General features: G+C 41.3%; 1 protein-coding gene across 1 annotated transcript; it reads right to left on the bottom strand.

Annotated features, from left to right (window-relative positions):
- Positions 1-173: 173 nt before the first annotated feature.
- On the bottom strand, positions 174-10,406 carry LOC146574289 (leucine-rich repeat neuronal protein 1-like). Its single transcript, XM_085273838.1, has 2 exons — positions 10,037-10,406; positions 174-3,262 (listed from the first exon to the last, which is right to left on the bottom strand). Exon 2 carries the CDS (start codon positions 3,057-3,059, stop codon positions 912-914), a length of 2,148 nt encoding a protein of 715 aa, XP_085129964.1. The 5' UTR covers positions 3,060-3,262; positions 10,037-10,406; the 3' UTR covers positions 174-911.
- Positions 10,407-17,613: the final 7,207 nt, after the last annotated feature.

The raw sequence follows: 17,613 nt of genomic DNA, 5'->3' as shown, positions 1-17,613 counted from the left end.
CAGAGGGCAGCACACATTCACGTCTATCTGTGGAACTGAGAGCTTACAGTACCATTTATTAAGACATGAGATTCAGAGCCTAAATACAGCATGTGTCATCAACCACTAACACTGTTAATCTAAAGCGAACAGATGCAATTCTAATGCCAAAGAGTCACAGAAAACTCCCAAAGTTCTGTAAAAGAATCAAAATGTTATTTATTTTAACGTGTTTAGTATACATGTTGCATGTGAAAATAATAAACTAAGCAGCCAACAAATGTCTAGCCAAATAAAAGAATGAACAAAAAGTCAAAAGGCTTCTAGTGCACCTTAAGGAAAAAGAAGTCAAAAGGTACTTATCAAACATTTGCATTTCTAGCATTTAACATCACATTTATCTGCAAACTAAAATCCTAATATCTTGCGCTGTAAATGAGAAAGTTCAAAGATATAGTTGATACAACATTACTGCACAATTGCTAACATTCAGTAGACAGTTTAACAAGTCTAAACCCCATTGTCAGCTTCGAAGTTTGTACAAACTCCTTTATCTATCAGTGCGCAACAGATTAACTGTTTTACAAAACCGAGAAAGAAACATTTCTAGTAATGCTGGAAGAAGTTCATCGACCCTGCTGCTGTAGAAGCTTCCCAAAAATAAGTGAGTCAAAAATGTACCACAGAAACAGAGCAGAGCAACTAAGACAACCTGGAGGCTAACTACAGCTGCCATCTTGGAAAGTCCAGAACGTTAGAAAGAATCAAACAAAGGCGATACGCTATACTAATAAAAATCCTGCACTTGATCACTCTGCCTCTTATTAGCAAAGCTGAGAATACAAAAAAATTGCAACTTTAGTCAACTTTTGCCCCAAAATGGCAAAAGTGTGTCGTTGTGCTGCTGGAGACAATAAATCCTCAGTGAATCCTCACCACATGTAATAACTGCGTGTGGTGTCAACAGGAGAGGGTTTTCCCTCTGTGCTCCCATCTTTGTCCTTCTCACCGTCAGCCTCCCATAAGTTAATGAGTGGAGGGTAGAGCTCGTTAAGTGGAATGGAGGATGTCTTCAGCATGTATTTCTTCAAGGAGTGGTGGTAATTTTTCCTCTTCCATCTTCGGGCCATGTAGATGCCCACAGTGGCCAGACTGAGGAAGAGCAACATGGTTGACATGACAGCTAGCACAGCTGCGCTTGGGTGCTGGTCTGTCAGGTCCAGGGCAAAGGTAGCGCTACGTGTTGTCACATTAACGCAAGACTTGTGTGTCTGCAGGTGGATGTTGGAGACAGTGAGGCATACCTCGTACTCGGTGGCAGGTTGAAGGTGCGTGAGGTTGTACTCGTGGACATCTACAGGGACACGGGCTGTGTAGGTGATGTGTGGATTGTCAATCTTCATGGTGGCCGAAGCCCACTTCAGGTTCGAGGACATGACATTAGAGTTGACTTTCCAGGACACCAAGATGGAGTGTGACTCCGTCTGCTTGACATAAATCTTCATCACCTGAGCGCTGTCGAGCAGGGTTCCATTTATGCGGATGGTGGCGACCCGTGTGTCGGCCCCTTCAGTGTTCTGGGCCACGCAGGTGTAACGACCAGAATCTTGCACCTGCACGTGAGAAAGCCGCAGGGTGCCCTCGCTGCTCAAGTGATAGCGCTCTGACACAGTGTCCATTGTGATTTTGTTTCCAAGAGGAGTCACCCAGTATATATCTGGATTTGGTTCAGCCATTGCCCGGCAGTCCAGGCTCACGCTCATGCCCAGCTCTAGATTCAAGTGGCTGGGAAAGGTTTCATGGGATATAAGGGGAAGACACTGCTCCGTTGACTCCAGCAGCCTGAACTCTCTGACTCGTTGACCTCTAAATTCTGGTGGGGAGGTGCACAGCATAGTCAAGGGCTCCATGAAGCGCACCGTGGTCCTGTTGGAACTCATCCACTGTATGACACAATCACACCGCAATGGGTTGCTGTGGAGACTGATCTCCCGCAGATTTGGCAACACATCCACAGTTTGCTTGTAAAGGGCAGTAAGAGCATTATTATTAAGCATCAGACTCTCAAGGGATGGCATATCCCTGAATGCAAACCTGTGGATATAAGACAGCTTCGGGTTGTTGGTTGCCTCTAGTTTAGTCAGTTCTGGGAGGTTGTCCATAGCATAACGGTCAATAGACACTAACTCCATCATGTTGTTGATGCCCAGCTCCTTCAGACGTAGCATGTTTCTGAAGTCTCCTTCTTGAATTTTCTGGACTGGATTCTTGTTTAAATCCAAGAACTTGAGATTGGGAACTTTCTGAAGGGCCAGTTGGGGGATACTGACCAATTTGTTGTCATAGAAAGAAATGCTCTCCAAATTATCTAAACCTACAAATGCATCGGGTGGAACATCAGTGAGATCCATTCCAGCCAGAACCAGACTTCTCAGCCTTACTAGGGGCTTGAAGTTCATGTCTAGGAGGCCAATAACTGGATTCTCCCCAATCATGAGAATCTCAAGATTGGGTGTTTCTTCAAACCAGCGGCTATCTATGACATGGAGCCTGTTGGAGTTAAGGTGGAGGCGCAGCAGACTGTGCAGTCCTGCAAATGCTCGAGGGGAGATGGAGCTTATCTGGTTGTGGTTGATGTAGAGCTCCTGAAGGTTGGAGAGGTTTTGCAGGCAGTGGTCTGGCAGCTGCGTGATCTGGTTCTCCTCTAGATGCAGGGTGGTCAGGTGGTTCATGCTTGTGAGGCCGACAGCTTCCACAGTGCTAAAGTTGTTTTGGGATAAATCTAGCTCCGTCAAGTTAAACAGTACCTCCAGCTCTCCGCTGGTACGAGAGATGGCGTTGCTTTGGAGCAGTAACACTTGGGTATCCACTGACAGGTTGGTAGGGATGTGTGTTAGCCTTAAATCATTGCAATCCACTGTAGTTGCCTCCTTGTAGGTTGACTGAGGGGTGAACCAAGGGCGGATCTCGCAAACACACAAATGAGGGCAATCTTTGCCGTGTGCCGGTGACAGAAAGCAAAGAAGCAATCCTATGCACAACCAGATTAGAGGAGGCCAAGGCTGACAGCTGAGCGCCATGTTGTCTCCTCTCCCTGCTCACAAAAGGCTTAAATGAGAGGCAGCGTTTGGGAGGAGGATATAAGGGTACGGTTAATAAGCATTAGTCTCCTTTGTAGCTAGCTGCTGTAGGTTGAGAATAGTGATTTCTAACCAAGAGGACGGAGTTTGCAAAAGACAGGCAGGACAGGCATTAGATCCAAACTTCAACTTGAGGTTTTGACCTGAAAAAGAAAAAGAGTAAAGCAGCTGTTAAGGGATATAAGTAACTGGGGGGGGGGGAATTGAAAAACGGCATAACAGAATGAAGTGAGAAAGTAATGAGTTCATTATTAATTTCAAGATGATGGAAAAAAATGAGACACGTCACATTTCCATACCAGCACCTCACAGATGTTTAGGGATATTTAAAATGATGTGTCTAACAGGGCAGAAAGAATCTGTCAAATTCATGTGGTTCCCCTTGAGTCACATAGGAATTTATCATCATTTTAAATTGTAGCTCACACATCCAGACATAACTGATAACAAGCAGAAGTGTGTTTAATTAATTTGAGATCTTGAAATGAACTTCAGCTGAAACAAGTCATCCCAAAGGACTGCTTGAAATTTGCTCTTGAGCGAGGCACTCTTTATTTACATGTAAAGCTTTAGTGTTACAGCAATGAAATCACAAGGCATTGCAACGTATTTAAAATCTTGCTCCTCCTTCACTAAAACTGCCATTTTACCCAAGCAGGTTAACTAACAGGGAGAAAGAGGCAACATTTTTAGACTGAGCACTACACTTTTCAGCACGTAGGATGATAGGTTTGTTTTTGCCTGTGCCTCCTTGATGTATCTGTCTCCTTGGAGATTATGAAAATGTTTTCTCTCGCTCTCTCTCTGGTTTGGTTAGATTATCTGCATACCAGCTTAGTTTCAGTTATCCTCTTCAACGAGCGAGCAGGGTGGGAGCAGCCGGCAACTCTGGCTGTGAGCCCATTACACAACAGGCTTAATATACTGGGAGTGAGTGCTCTTCACTGTTAATCACTCACTGCTTATGATAAAGACCCATGGTAGGCAGTCACAAAAAAAGTTTGAGCTGTGGGCCCGCTGTATAACTGTGCACGTCCAGGTTTGTTGAGATTAAGATGAGCTGACTGTCATCCTGAGCCACCAGCGCATTTTTAAGATTTTATGCTTTTTTGCTTTTGTTCTACAGTCTGATGTCACCCAGTCTGACAAATATTACTAAGAATGACCGGCACAGACAAGCAATATGAGTGTTGAGAATGAGGAACTGCTGTCAGTTTCTTTGAACAAATAAAAAGAATTCCTCTATACTGTTACAAACTAGAAAAATAACATTCTTCTTTTAGCTAGTTTTGCACGTGCAGACACGGTATCTTGTCTGTATGTGAGGTTGTGTTTGTGTCTATGTGTCGGTACGCATCCTAAACAACTGAAAGGAAATCTCCATTTATTCCTATAATAGAAGACAGAGAAATGGGAAAGCAAAAGAGGCTCTTGGCTTTCTTTCACTAAAACAAACAACTGCAGTTTCAGCTTCCAGTGTGACTAACACTAACGCTTGTTTTGATCCTCACATACTGAGGTTGAGTTTGTGCATGCGTGTGCGTGTGTGTGTGTGTGTGTGTGCGAGATGGGTAACATTTATTTCAGATCGTAAGTAGCAGGTTCCTCAGATATTAACATAAAATAGATACAGATTGTTTTCCCTCACCTTTCATATGGTGTCTGTTCACGCTTTGCGATGTGTTGACAGATTCTCGCTGTTTTTCCCTTAACATCGCATACACCATAATGTAAAAACTGCTTGACAGATACAGAATAAAAGCCTGTGCCATGTCGAGAAATAAGTTGTTTCTAGAAATTGAAATGCAGCAGAGGAGAGGAACTGCACATACAAAAAAAAGGCAAATTCAGTCAAATAGAGGAAATATACCACAGAAAGTTTAAGCATTAAAGCTTCAGCGCTCACCCCAGTTTCTCAAAAGAATTCATATGCTACCTTGGATCAGGTGGCTGATCTCTGCAGTGACCTGGTCACACACTATCCGATCTAATGATTCTCTCAGTGTGACTAAAGTGAGGCAGCAGGAACGTGTGCCTACTATTCATAGATCCTGATTAGAAAACTCTGAACATGTGGCTTCTCCTTCTGCTTTTAATCATCCATCATTTAAATAATCCAGTCATATGTTCTTCATTTTAATTACTTGCCTATAAATATATGTAGAAATCTCCTCGATAACACATTTATCTGTCCTCTCTCTCTTGCTCCATGTGTTGCGTTGCTCGGGTATTAAATTGGAGAAGACAGGAGGAGTGATGTTTGTTTTCATGCTGAGGCCATAAAACTCAGACACCTGCCACTAGGTTTCTGGCAGCCTGGCAACACTGTGGGAGTCAGCATCCGGTCCCCACCTATGTCTTGCTGTGTGTACGTGTTGACCTTATTGACCCTGGGAAGTTTTGTTGGGCACATATGCTCTTTTTCACTGGTAGTTTGCTTCATAATGATTGCAGTACACAAATTTACACGTACACTCTCTCTCAACCCACACACACACATATTGTTGGCCACGGACCAGTTCTGCTGAAGTGATTGGAATGGCTTCCCACCTGTTCATAACATCGAGCCTTTGCTGGTCCAGTGCTAAGCCATGCAGCCTGCTGCTCTGACCCCCTGCTCACTGCTACTCTTACTAACGTGTTTGAAGGATAACTTTAATCTATGTCCATCGCTTTTTTTGCATACATTGTGTCAGAGTGTTATGGCCTTTAATGCACATTCTTACAGTTTTCTACACAGCTTGTGTGTTCTGTGCAGTCTTATAGACTGCTTCTGTAACTGAGAAGCTCCACGTACAACTTCCTCATGATAACTATATATTCTGTAGTGGGCAACACACTTCAGTCTCACAATTTAAACTGCAACAGAGGACTTGTAAAGTCCTACCAGATCATATCAACAAGAGGGTGGGTGGTGGACAACTTTATGAACTTTTGTTTTCACTGCTCTCAGGGATGCAGCAGAGATTCGGTTTGAGATATAATATAATACACTCACTGCCACAGCAGGGCTGCACCTCTTGGGTACGAGCACCTTTATGCTGAAAATCTATTGCTAATCACTCGGCTGTGGCAGCAGAGAGCACAGATATTGTATGAAACATATTTCTTCTTACATTTGGATCTACACTTTCACACAAAATACATTTTTCGTCCCATCGCAACACATCCCCCGACACATACCCGTTCTTGCCTATTCTTATTTGACTTGCTGATTTTTACATGCATGCATACTCAGAACACTAGAAGGAGGAAGAAAAATCCTTCAGTAGCTCGGCATTATCCAGCTGACTGTCTAAACTGAAGGCTCAAGCTGAGGGATTTACTCTCACAGCACACCCAGTAGTTATGAGGTTTTAATCCAAGTTCACATTATATATATAAAATGCGTCAACAACCATCTACAATTGCTGCACGGAATCTACAATTGGTCTGCACTTGGTTCAGCTGAACCTTCAGAGGTTCATTGGCCCTGAGGGTCCGAAGCATGACAGCAGGATGTAATTGCGGCACATAACGAAGTTTGTCTGTTCTATGTTAAGGCTCCATAAATCTATTTATAAGACATTTTCTTTGGACAATACAAGTGGCGAGATAATGAGAGCCCCTGAAGGAAAACAAACCTGCAATCAGATGCAAGATCATTTCTCTTTAGATCTGCGGCGTGCAAGTCTTTATGGGTGCACCTGGCAGTCATTGTTTTCAATCACAGACATTAAAGAGGTGATTTGAAAACACTTTGATTGAATAAAAATCATGACACTTGTGTTGTTTTATGAGTAATTTCAGTTCATTTGATTTTACGCCCTTCTAAGAATTGCCGCTAATATTATATTTCACCATATGCCCCTGGCACAGCCAGGAGGGACCTCACTTGATAGCGCACCACATCATTTTTCACAGGAGGCAATTCTTTCACCCATCTGTTTCTGGGGCCCGTTTCACCGGGTGCAAAATGTGAGCAGTGTTTCTGTATCAGCAGCCACACAACAGGCTCACAGACATCCCATCACCATGGCAACGGCTATGCCACCGGCATTTGTTCCATAACCAAAGATATGAGAAGACAGCTATTAGTGCTATCAGGCAGCGAATGAAATATGCCAGTAAAAACTTGGGCTGGTGCAATAGAAACCCACTGGTATGATTAAACAGCCAACCATATGTGCAAGGAAAACACTGCCCTCGCAGAGGAACCAATAAATAAAACTATACTTTGCACATGCATCACCATACGCTATATTATAATAAGACACTTATTCATTTACTAATGCTTCGAGTTTGCCATGACAAACAGCATCAATCCAGAGCTGTAATGTGGCACTGAAACCTAAGCAATGCCGCCTGATGTTTTCTTCATGTCCTCACTGTGCTGGCCTGCCTGAGAGACATCCTGTTTCTGCTCCATTAGTATGCAAGTGTCTCACTTCACATCACAGAGGGCTTTGGTGCAGCTGCTGATTGCAGAGGTGTAGCTGAGAGGGATGCATGTCCAACCAGTCAGGAAAAAGACAGAGCGCAAAGAGAGAGAAGGTGGAGAGCTCGAAGACTACAGGAGGAGCTGAAAACGCCACAGGACTCAAGGAGCAATGACAAAATCGAATAGTATGTATGGAATCACGGAAAAGTACGCTGCATGATTTCTTCAGAATCCACTGAAGGTTAAAAGTCGCAGAGCAGCAAATTGTCTCTGTATTTCCATTTACCGCAAATCCATACAGGAGGCTTATTTCCCTGTGGAACAGAGATGGATCTTGACACAATTTTTCTTCTTTGGCTTTATTTTTTTTTCTGTCCCTTTTTTTTGTCCACACTCTCCCTCTCCACCTCAGCTCTCCTTAAAGTTGCAGCGTGTGTGAAAAGCCAATATGTTGTCATTGGAGTATCGATTAATCATAGTGACATGCCAAGGTCTCTAATCTCTGGGGAATCCCTATTTGGAAAGACTCAGAGGTCAAGGGAAATTAACTTTCTCTGTTTAAATTGACCTACTGCACAGAGCAAAGAAATCGTGCCAATATTAATTCTTTTGAGTGGAATTTTAGGAAATGTGCTTCTTTATTATGTGTGAGTTTACATGTGGGAAGGGACAGTGAAGACTGCATGTGTACAATAAAAATGTTGTGAATGAATGTGGTTTGCATCGAATGGACAATAAGTCTTCACAAACTTAGTTCATTTACTATTTCTTATTTTTACCTACATTTTCAGTGTTTTAGTTTGTTTTTAATGACATACTTAATCTTTAAATTGACCGAGCATCATATTTTATTTTAAAAAGGCTTTTTAAAGTACTATGTAGAGTGTGAAAAAACATATACTGATAATGAAATAAAATAAAAACACTCATTCAGTCACAACAAAACGACAAGACCTTTAATGGCTCATTGCGTTCCCATGTTTGAATTCACATCACACTCTCAAAGGAATAAGGTCAAGCTGTTGACACCCGCAACTCCCCTCCACCACTGTGGGAACTGCAGCTCCAGAACATGCTGCAGCGGTAGCCCTATGGCGCACAATGGCGCACAGACACACCAAGTCGTGTCTTTGTGTCGGTATTTTCTCACACTCCCTGTTACCAGCTGAGGAGATACGTCACTGTGCATTGTTGATGCTAAGATTCGGGGGGGGGATCCACAGCTTTCATATCACTGGCTCGTTGGGCGACTACACAAAGTTGTGTGCTTGCATTTGCTGGAAGATTGGCAGTGTGCAAATCATGCACAATCTTTTTGTCTGTGTAAACAAGATGACAAAACTCAACCAGACGTTTGTAATAAACAGTTATGATCCTCAACCCTTGGTGCCGCATTAGTGACCTCAGTAACAGGTGCTCTGTAGTGCAGCAGCTGAAACAACAGAGCCAACTTGACAAAGGTGACCTGAACAATGCAGACCCCCCCCCCCCCCCCCCCCCCCCCGCTTTCTTTTTAGTAGAAACACAGGGTTGTCTGTTGTCTCCTTTCCTCTCCTTGTCATAATTTCACACACTTCCTAAGGATTCATTTCCTCACCCTTATTTGGCATGCACATATATAAATATGTGTGTGTGTGTATGTATATATATATATATATATATATATATATATATATATATATATATGTGTGTGTGTGTGTGTGTGTGTGTGTGTGTGTGTGTGTGTGTGTGTGGAGAGAGAGGTGAATACTACTCAGCTGCCCCAGTGCACTCTGCACTGCACCGGGTAAGTATGTGTAAATGTTAAATGTTACACTACATTGTTAGTTCAACCAACTACAGTGGAAAGTCTGCAATACTGCGCGTTTAACAACATCCATGTAGAGATGTATTTAGATCTTTTATGGAGAAAACTATAACAATTAAAACAGAAATAATTTCACTTAAAGCCATTTTTAACACCAGGTTTGGTTCATGTTTTCTTTGTTTTCCTGCGTCCTAACGTCACACATTGATGATTGTCTAGACTTGGAACGGCTCATAATGAAGATATGCCCTGTAGAGACTGACTGCAGAGCGCAATCTCCTCGAAAAATCACAGCAAAAAAAGCATTTTATTGATAAGACTGACTGAGCACACACCGCAGAATGATAACGTCCAAACATCGATAAACCTTAATATTATTATTATTTTATTTATTTTTTTAATATTACTATTATTGAATAATCTATATTTCCGTTTGTTCGGGCAATCAAATCAGTCTTGTCTCTTAACGAGAATCCATTATTGTCACATTGGATCTTTGTTGAACAGTGCAGCTCTCAAATCTTTTTAAGAACTGCAAAATGATGACTTCATCTGTATCGTTCTGAAACGGATTAAAATATTAATGCCGTCATACAAGTCAGAAATTAAGAAAATCGCCCGAGCTGTTCTATGGGCATGCACCGAAAAACATCAGCACATGCATAAAATAAACAGGCGTTTTGCTCTCACCTACGAAGCGCCGAATCCTCCGTACCAAAGAATGCTGCAGGCTACTGTATGTGACCCATGCAGCATCCGCCACTCCAGGAAGGTGACTGAGCGACGCAAACTATGTTTTCGAATACAGATGTGAACCCGAACGAAGAGATTTTGTAGCAAAGCACCCCGTACCCCGGCTTTTCGCTCCCCTTCTACTCCAACTGGTGTTTGAGACACGGCGACAGGCGATACTTCAGCAGTGAAAAGCAGCAGCGCGCAGCTTCCAGAGAGCAGCTGCCCTGTACAGGTCAGCTGGACAGAAAAGCCTCTGACACCGACTCTGGTGCCCAAACAAGCAGCCTCACCATCTGTTCTGTCATCACAACCATGGGAACGAAAATCCCACCCTACCGGCCGTAAACTGCGATGCGCGGATTATGTTGTGATTGAACCTCAGGCTGAGGAAACAATGACATGTGACTACACTGAGACTATTTCGATGTTTTCTTTTTAGATTATTAGTGTTATTGTTGAGCGCTTAAACATTGTGCGTATTTTCACTCTTCGGGTAAACCTTACTGAAAAGTAGTTATCACCAGTGAAAAAAATGTGTGAACGTGTTTGGTAGAAAATCTTTTGTCTGCCACGAGCTCGGAGTTAATAATTCATAATAATTATGAATTGAAATGGACTTTAAAGTGGATCTAGTCACCCCACTTCTTCCCCCATTTCCCTAGCTCTCTCTTCCATGTGCATGCGCGCGCGCACACATACACACGCACAGACTCGGAAGTTTAATGACTAACATTGAATTCCTGGACTTTTACCATCTTTACACACTGGACCTTACCCAATGGTTTCTCAAGACTAACTGGTGGAACATGGAGTCGCTGCAGGCATGGATGACCTGGAGAAAAACATGAAGAGAAGCTAGGTTCAGTGATATAATGATAATGTAATTTTTTATTATAATTGAATTGTTAATGATTTTTGGCTGCTGGGTGTGAACTTTGTGGCTTGTGGAGCTTCTGAAGTTTAAGAATCACTCAACTTGAACATTACCAGAACCCTTTGACCAGATCTTCAGCATTAAATTAAACTGTTTACGTCATAGGGATTTTCTTTTATCCACATACAGAAGGCGAGTCCCCACACTGACGTGGAAACAGATTTAGGCATAAGGCAAGTAATACGCAAACTCTTCACACAAACACAGGAGTCCATTTTGGGAATTTAAGAAAGATACATATTTCCTACACAACTGTCACTTCTTTGGATTCATTCTTGCTCCTCCGCCGCCTCCTCCTCCTCCCTCCTTTTCTTGCGGGAGCCGTGAAAATGACACTGTTTCATCACTTTCTGTTTGAGCTGCAAGTCTGGGCACTGCCTGTCAGGTACTTCATCCAAACTACAGCTACGGAGAACAGATGTTATCATCAAAGTGTGCAAGAATGTGTGCAAGGATGTCACGTGCAGGGTTTGCTCTTTTACAAAAGAATTAAGGAGATAATTGCAGATATATGTATATACATTGTCAGCACAAAGACACTTTTGCCATTTTATTGGTTTTTATCAAAGCTTTTATAGATTCTCCATTCCACATTAGTAGACCAAGTTTGGATTTGTGTACCACTGATGAAATACTGCAGTGTTCAACCATTTCACATGGTTATGATGGACTGTTGATAGAAAGACGCAAACAGTTAAAAGGATTATGAACTGTTGACCCCAGGAAACAGATGACTCTTCAGATACATACATTCGTTTAATACTGAGCAGACCCCAAAGAAAACCTCAGTGGTAGTGGAAGTTAATATGATGGCGTCCTTCTTGTGACATCCACATAGTAGGCATTTTAGGTTATTCTTTTTGTTTTGTTGTTGGAATCTTGAATCTTTTTTGAAGAGAAAGGACCAGTCCATTCACCATTTCGATTTGTCACCCCCTAACCCTTTAAATCAGAGGGTTCTGAACATTCTCCTCAGACCCCCTCACATTGTAGTGGAGCCCTTTTTGAGTTGCATCCATCAACAAAAAAAAGGTTTATGCATTTCACTTTGTTGATGGAAACCCAACAGACTAACTCCTGTTCTGCACAGGATACAATATAATATTCTATATGTCAACATCCTGATGTCAGTAAACTAAAGGTGAGAAAGTGCATCAGGAGATTTTTTTTTTTTTTTTACCACCCTGATCTCGAGAATTAGGCAGCATTAAGTAAGAAATTAACCTTATTTTCTTTCACTTCTGTAGGCTAGCAGTCAGTTTTCCTGCAGAAGTAAACATAAAATGAATGAATTCAATTATAGGTCATATTTTAGTCTAAAATCAAATAGAACATGTCAGCAATAATGACTAATTTTGCATAATTTATTTTGGATGTGCAGGAAAGAGAGCAGAAAAAGAGAAAAGCGAGCAGGCTGACGAGGAAACAGCTGCATCCTCTGAATCTCAGATGATGTTCTAGTCTAGATTTACATTTTGAATTATTCCGTATAGTTGCAGGGCGTCTAGGTATAATGTTTTTTTTTTTCTTATATTTGCCAATTTGCAGAATCCATCTGGAACTTTTTCTACGTCCTTTGTGATGTATAAAACTCGCTACTGCTCACATCGTGCTACCCCCACTGAGAGCTCAAAGTTGATTCAGCAGTCAGTGCGTGCGCAGGTTGCAACCAGCAAATCATAATTTCCCACCATTAACCTGCAGTGCTTGTGGTGTGGTTGCTCTGGCAACAACTCCCTCCCAGGAATGGCGATGCAGCATATCCACCGGTTTATTAGATCTCCGATCACACAGCTCCCTCCACATGACCATCTGGGAAAAACAGTCGCAAAGAAACATGTGCCCCCTGTTTTACCTTTCGCAGGTCTTCTCGTGATTTTGCTGCACTGCACTCCGCTGAAGAGACGATAAGATGTCATTTTTCTTGTCAGTGCTTGTTTGGGGTCATAGATGGGTGGACTATAAAAGGCAGAAATGATCAGATGAATACTGAAATAAAATGCATGCTGAGAAGTAGATGGAGACACTCACAGACATGATAATGCCTCCTTTTTTTTATCCAGAAGCATTTGCTTGAGTTCACCCACGGTTTATTTGGAACACATAAAATAATATTTATTGGAGCACAAGATCTCAAGGGAGTTTTATTTGAAGAGATTTTTTTTAACTGAGCTTTACTGATGTTATTATTAACAGTCTCATGCTGTTTTCAGATGGAACCAGAGCAGATGCTGCTTGCCTCTGAACATTTAACACATTTACAGCCTTGATGTGACATTATGCCATAATTACACCATCCTTGGTACCATCACCACCTTCTGCCAAACTGCAGCAAACACTTCTAAGGAACTGCAGATGCCCATTCCACCAACGCTAATAAACAGACACTTACACGTGTGAAGTTGTGAGCACATATACACTCACTAGCCACTTTATTGGGAACACCTGTTTAGCTGCTCTTTACTACAAATACATTAGCCAATCACTTGGGAGTGAGCCAGTGCATTGAAGCATGCAGACATGTTCAAGACAACCTGCTGAGGTTCAAACTGGGGAATGAAAGGTGATTTAATAAGGCTACAGTTCACATGGTCTCACCAAAACTGGAAATAGAAAACTAGAAAAACATTGTCTGGTCTCAATTTCTCCTGCTAAGGTTAAATATCATGAGAGCATGAATTCATTGTGCCTTGCATGAAAGGTTTTAAGCTGCTGGTGGTGAAATGGTGTAGCACATTTTTTCATGGCACACTTTGGGCTCCTTAGCACTATATGACTATCACAAACACCACAGCCTACCTCAGTGTTGTTGCTGACCATAGTCATCCCTTCATGACCACAGTGTGCAATCTTCTGATGGCTGCTTCCACCAGAATGACGCACCATGTGATAAAGCTTAGTTAATCTCAAACTGGTTTCTTAAACATGGCGTTCACTGCATTCAACTTACATCAACAGTCACCAGATTTCATTCTAATAGAGCGCGATTGGCATGTGGTGGAATGAGAGATTCTCATCATGGATGAGACCAGAAATTTGGAGCAAAATCTCTGAGGAAAGTTTCCAAAACTTAGATTAGTCTTTGCCAAGAAGATTTAAAGCAGTTCTAAAAGCAAAAGAGGATCCATCCCAATATAATGGCAAGATGTACGTAATGAAGTGGCCGGTGTGTGTATACATGACAAATACAGAGGTGTGTTTTTATTTCTGTTTAGTTTCTCTGTGACTTAATAACTATGAAGTTAGATTTTGGTGCAGATGGTGCAGTTGAAATGATTATTATTCACTTCCTTGAATAGTGCTTGGGCCTTGGCCTAGTTGTGAGTTTTGTAATTTTCTAACTTTATAATAATTTAGACTTGGGATGGGCAGAGAAACAGAAACATCTTACAATACTGCATGTTGCAATTCAACAAAAACTAGCACAACCAGCCTCAGAAAATCTCCCCTCAGCTGAATCAGCTCCTTTCAGTATCAACGTAGATTGAACATTTTAAGCTTCACTGCATTTATTGCAGGGTTTTCACATTTTATACCAACAGTGTACAGGTGCTGTGTTTTCTGTGACTTTCAGCTGGCTCTGTTATATTATACCAAACCATAGACTATAATACTGATGATCATTGTTTTGGGGATATCAGCAATATCACTCCCACAACTACAGCTACAGCCCAGAGTCTTAACTTAACCTAGCTCAACTATCTTTCCAAAAAATAGCAAATAAATAGCCAAAAAAAAACAACCCCATAACCAAATCAATCACCCCCACATCTCTTTGTCTACAAATTATGACAGTTTGTCCATATCACATAGGGTTTTTTTTAGGGGATTCCCAAAAAGCAGTTGGCACATGCTAATTAGTAAACTTTAAAGGTGCTGACAGGATGGAGCCAGACTGGCTTTAAGGTAAGCTAAATCTCAGATATTACAAGGATATTGTTCTTGTATCTGTATGTTGTGACTCTAATGAGTAAAGTATTTTATTACATTCTTCGAAATTCTCAAGTCACTTAGGGTCCACTCAAATAAACACACAAAAGTACGTTCTTATACACCCGCAGATAAAGGTAAACTGTGCCTACAAACCCGAACTATTTAACAAAAAATGCGAGTGATAGTTATATGAGAGAGCGTGACTGCATTATTAATCCTGGGAGAGTTAATATTTGATAATCTTTAACCATACTGTTAAACATGCTGTTTAGAAATGCAGGGCAGAGTGATACCACTGACTTTGTATGTCCAGCTCCACTGCTGAGACTCAAGGTGAATTTGTGTGAAATGTCTCATCGGAATTGGTCTTAATAGCCACAGAGGTGATGAGGTCCTGACTTCTGTTACACATGTCACTTTGCATTAGTGTCCACATTAGGGCCTTCTACTCTGCAACCAATCAGAGCCACTTAAAAACAAAATCAACAGATCCCTTTCTAATTGCTCCTTAGCAAAGCAATTTAGCAGAGGCTCTTGGGAACTGACTTTCATTTGAGTTTGTCAAATGCAGGCCTTGCTTGATTTGTTTTGGCCCAATCCAAAATTAAAACAGTTTCTGAAGCATTTGCAGTGTGTGTGTGTGTGTGTGTGTGTGTGTGTGTGTGTGTGTATAAAGTAGCCGTGTGTACTCCTTTACGTTTTGCTTTTCTTTTTGCAAAAATATATTAATAACACTAATTGCCCCTGGGTGTACTGTGGTGAAAAAGTATAATAGAATAATAGCATCTCGTTAATCAGTTGTATTTATCCATCCTTCTCATGTCCTCTCTCAGACAAATGAGAATATTAAAAGCAATTTGGTTCTTTTCTGTTCATTCCTGCAACAATAACAACTCCTTAAAAATTCAATCACACGTGGCACGAGTAGGGTTTTACATCACTGATGTCTTGCAAAGCAGGAGAAAAAAAATGCTTTGACAGCCTCAAGTCGAAGAATGAGGTTTTTTGTTTTGTGTTTTTTTATACTTCCAATTTCACAGATACAGCTGGGGACGCACAAAAGAAAAATGTTGTCAAGTTCAAATATTCCGAATGAATCAAACTCTATTCTATTCATTCCATTTCAAAGCAAGACTTAAATATGCCTTATGTGTCATCATCAAGAGGTAATTGGGAGTATGTTGAGATCAGGGAAACCAGAATACTTCAGTTTGTGTCCAAAGAAGTTATTTTTTTATTTTATCGGTTACTAATGGAATAATTTTACTTTTGTATCAAGCGGAGTAATATTTTTTTTGGCTCAGTTTTTATCCTAGAGACATATTTGTGCATTTAAGTGATATCACTGCCGATCTTTGACTCAGATATTGCAAGACTTACTGGACAGACTGGCATGAAATATGATGTATTCTGGCTTTGATCATTCCTGTAACAGCAATTCACTCATGTTATGAAATATCACGTCATCAGTTTGATAGTAGCTGCAAGATGGTTCTCCTCCAGAAATCAATAAACTACTAAAAGAACGTCTTCATCGAGAAAAAACAATAAAATGTACGCATACTTTACCTGATGAATACATACCTGCAAAATTAATGTGATTCACCCAAGCTTCAATTTGTGCCTGGAGTTAATTTGCATATATTTTCATGCTAACATGCCAAAGTGGTTGGTGAACTGCATGGTAAACAAGCTTTTAAGCTGCAATATATCAGCATGATAGCATTATCATTATGAGCAAATTAGCATGCTACATTCAGCATTTTGTTCAGACCTCTCTAGCAGGGTGCAGGCCAGCCTCACAGGGCTTCTAACACTGCTGCAGACCCTTAAAAAGCTTTTGTAGCATTGCTTTAAGCTTAACTCATCCCTCAGAATAGAAATACACAGTATGCTTAAGCAGTCATTGGTATAATGCTTTATATTACACGCTTTTGTGTAAGCATAGATCCACCTGAGTAAGCACAGCGCTGTTTAAAAGCATGGTACTCAGGATTCTGCATTGTGTGTACGTGTATTATTAGAGCAGGAAATTTTGCTTCTCAGCTCTTTTTACGTTCATACTGAGAAAAAGAGAAATCTGTCTCTCCCCATCCTCCATCCTTATCCCTCCTTGTACCCCCTCCCTCGCCTGTGCCAGCTGAACAAAGACAACTGTTCTTTGTTTGCTTCATGCTCCGTCTGAGCTTGAAGTCAGAATGTGTCTTTTTTTTCTTCTTCTTTTTTTTACTGATGCTTGTGGCAGAGATAGAAGTACTGCTAATGTGTGCGTCTATGGGCAGCAGATATGCAGAGAAAGAAATAATCCAAAAGAAAACATTAAGCTTTGTGCCCACCAGGTTTCTGTTTGGAGTACGTTTTTGCAGATATTTTCAATAGAGGCAGCTGAAGCAGCTGTTTTTGTGAAAGCACTTTACCCGGCACCTTTTCTCGTTCAAAACACTCCACCTTTTTGTTCAGCTGCTCTCCGTGCTTGAGCTGAAAAATATCTTACAAAGAAACATTGCACTTTTGCTGTCAAGAGGATGAGATGTTCTCAGAGATCAAAGCACTTCATCCTTGAAGCATCCCAGTGCATTTTTGCAAGGGAAAAAAAAGTGTCCAGAAAGCAACAAGGATTCGGGTTGAGGGAAAGGGCAAGTTGGCCCACTTAGGAAGAAGGAAG

The sequence above is a fragment of the Mchenga conophoros genome, linkage group LG5, assembly GCF_057382185.1.
Source record: "Mchenga conophoros isolate Kocher_MC1m ecotype Shallow Benthic linkage group LG5, M_conophoros_male_GT1.1, whole genome shotgun sequence".
Classification (NCBI taxonomy): Eukaryota; Metazoa; Chordata; class Actinopteri; order Cichliformes; family Cichlidae; genus Mchenga; species Mchenga conophoros.
This window is presented reverse-complemented; position numbering and strand designations above follow the sequence as displayed.

Coding starts and splice junctions, on each gene's coding strand:
- LOC146574289 (XM_085273838.1), bottom strand. CDS start 3,059: ATGGCGCTCAGCTGTCAGCCTTGGCCTCCTCTAATCTGGTTGTGCATA.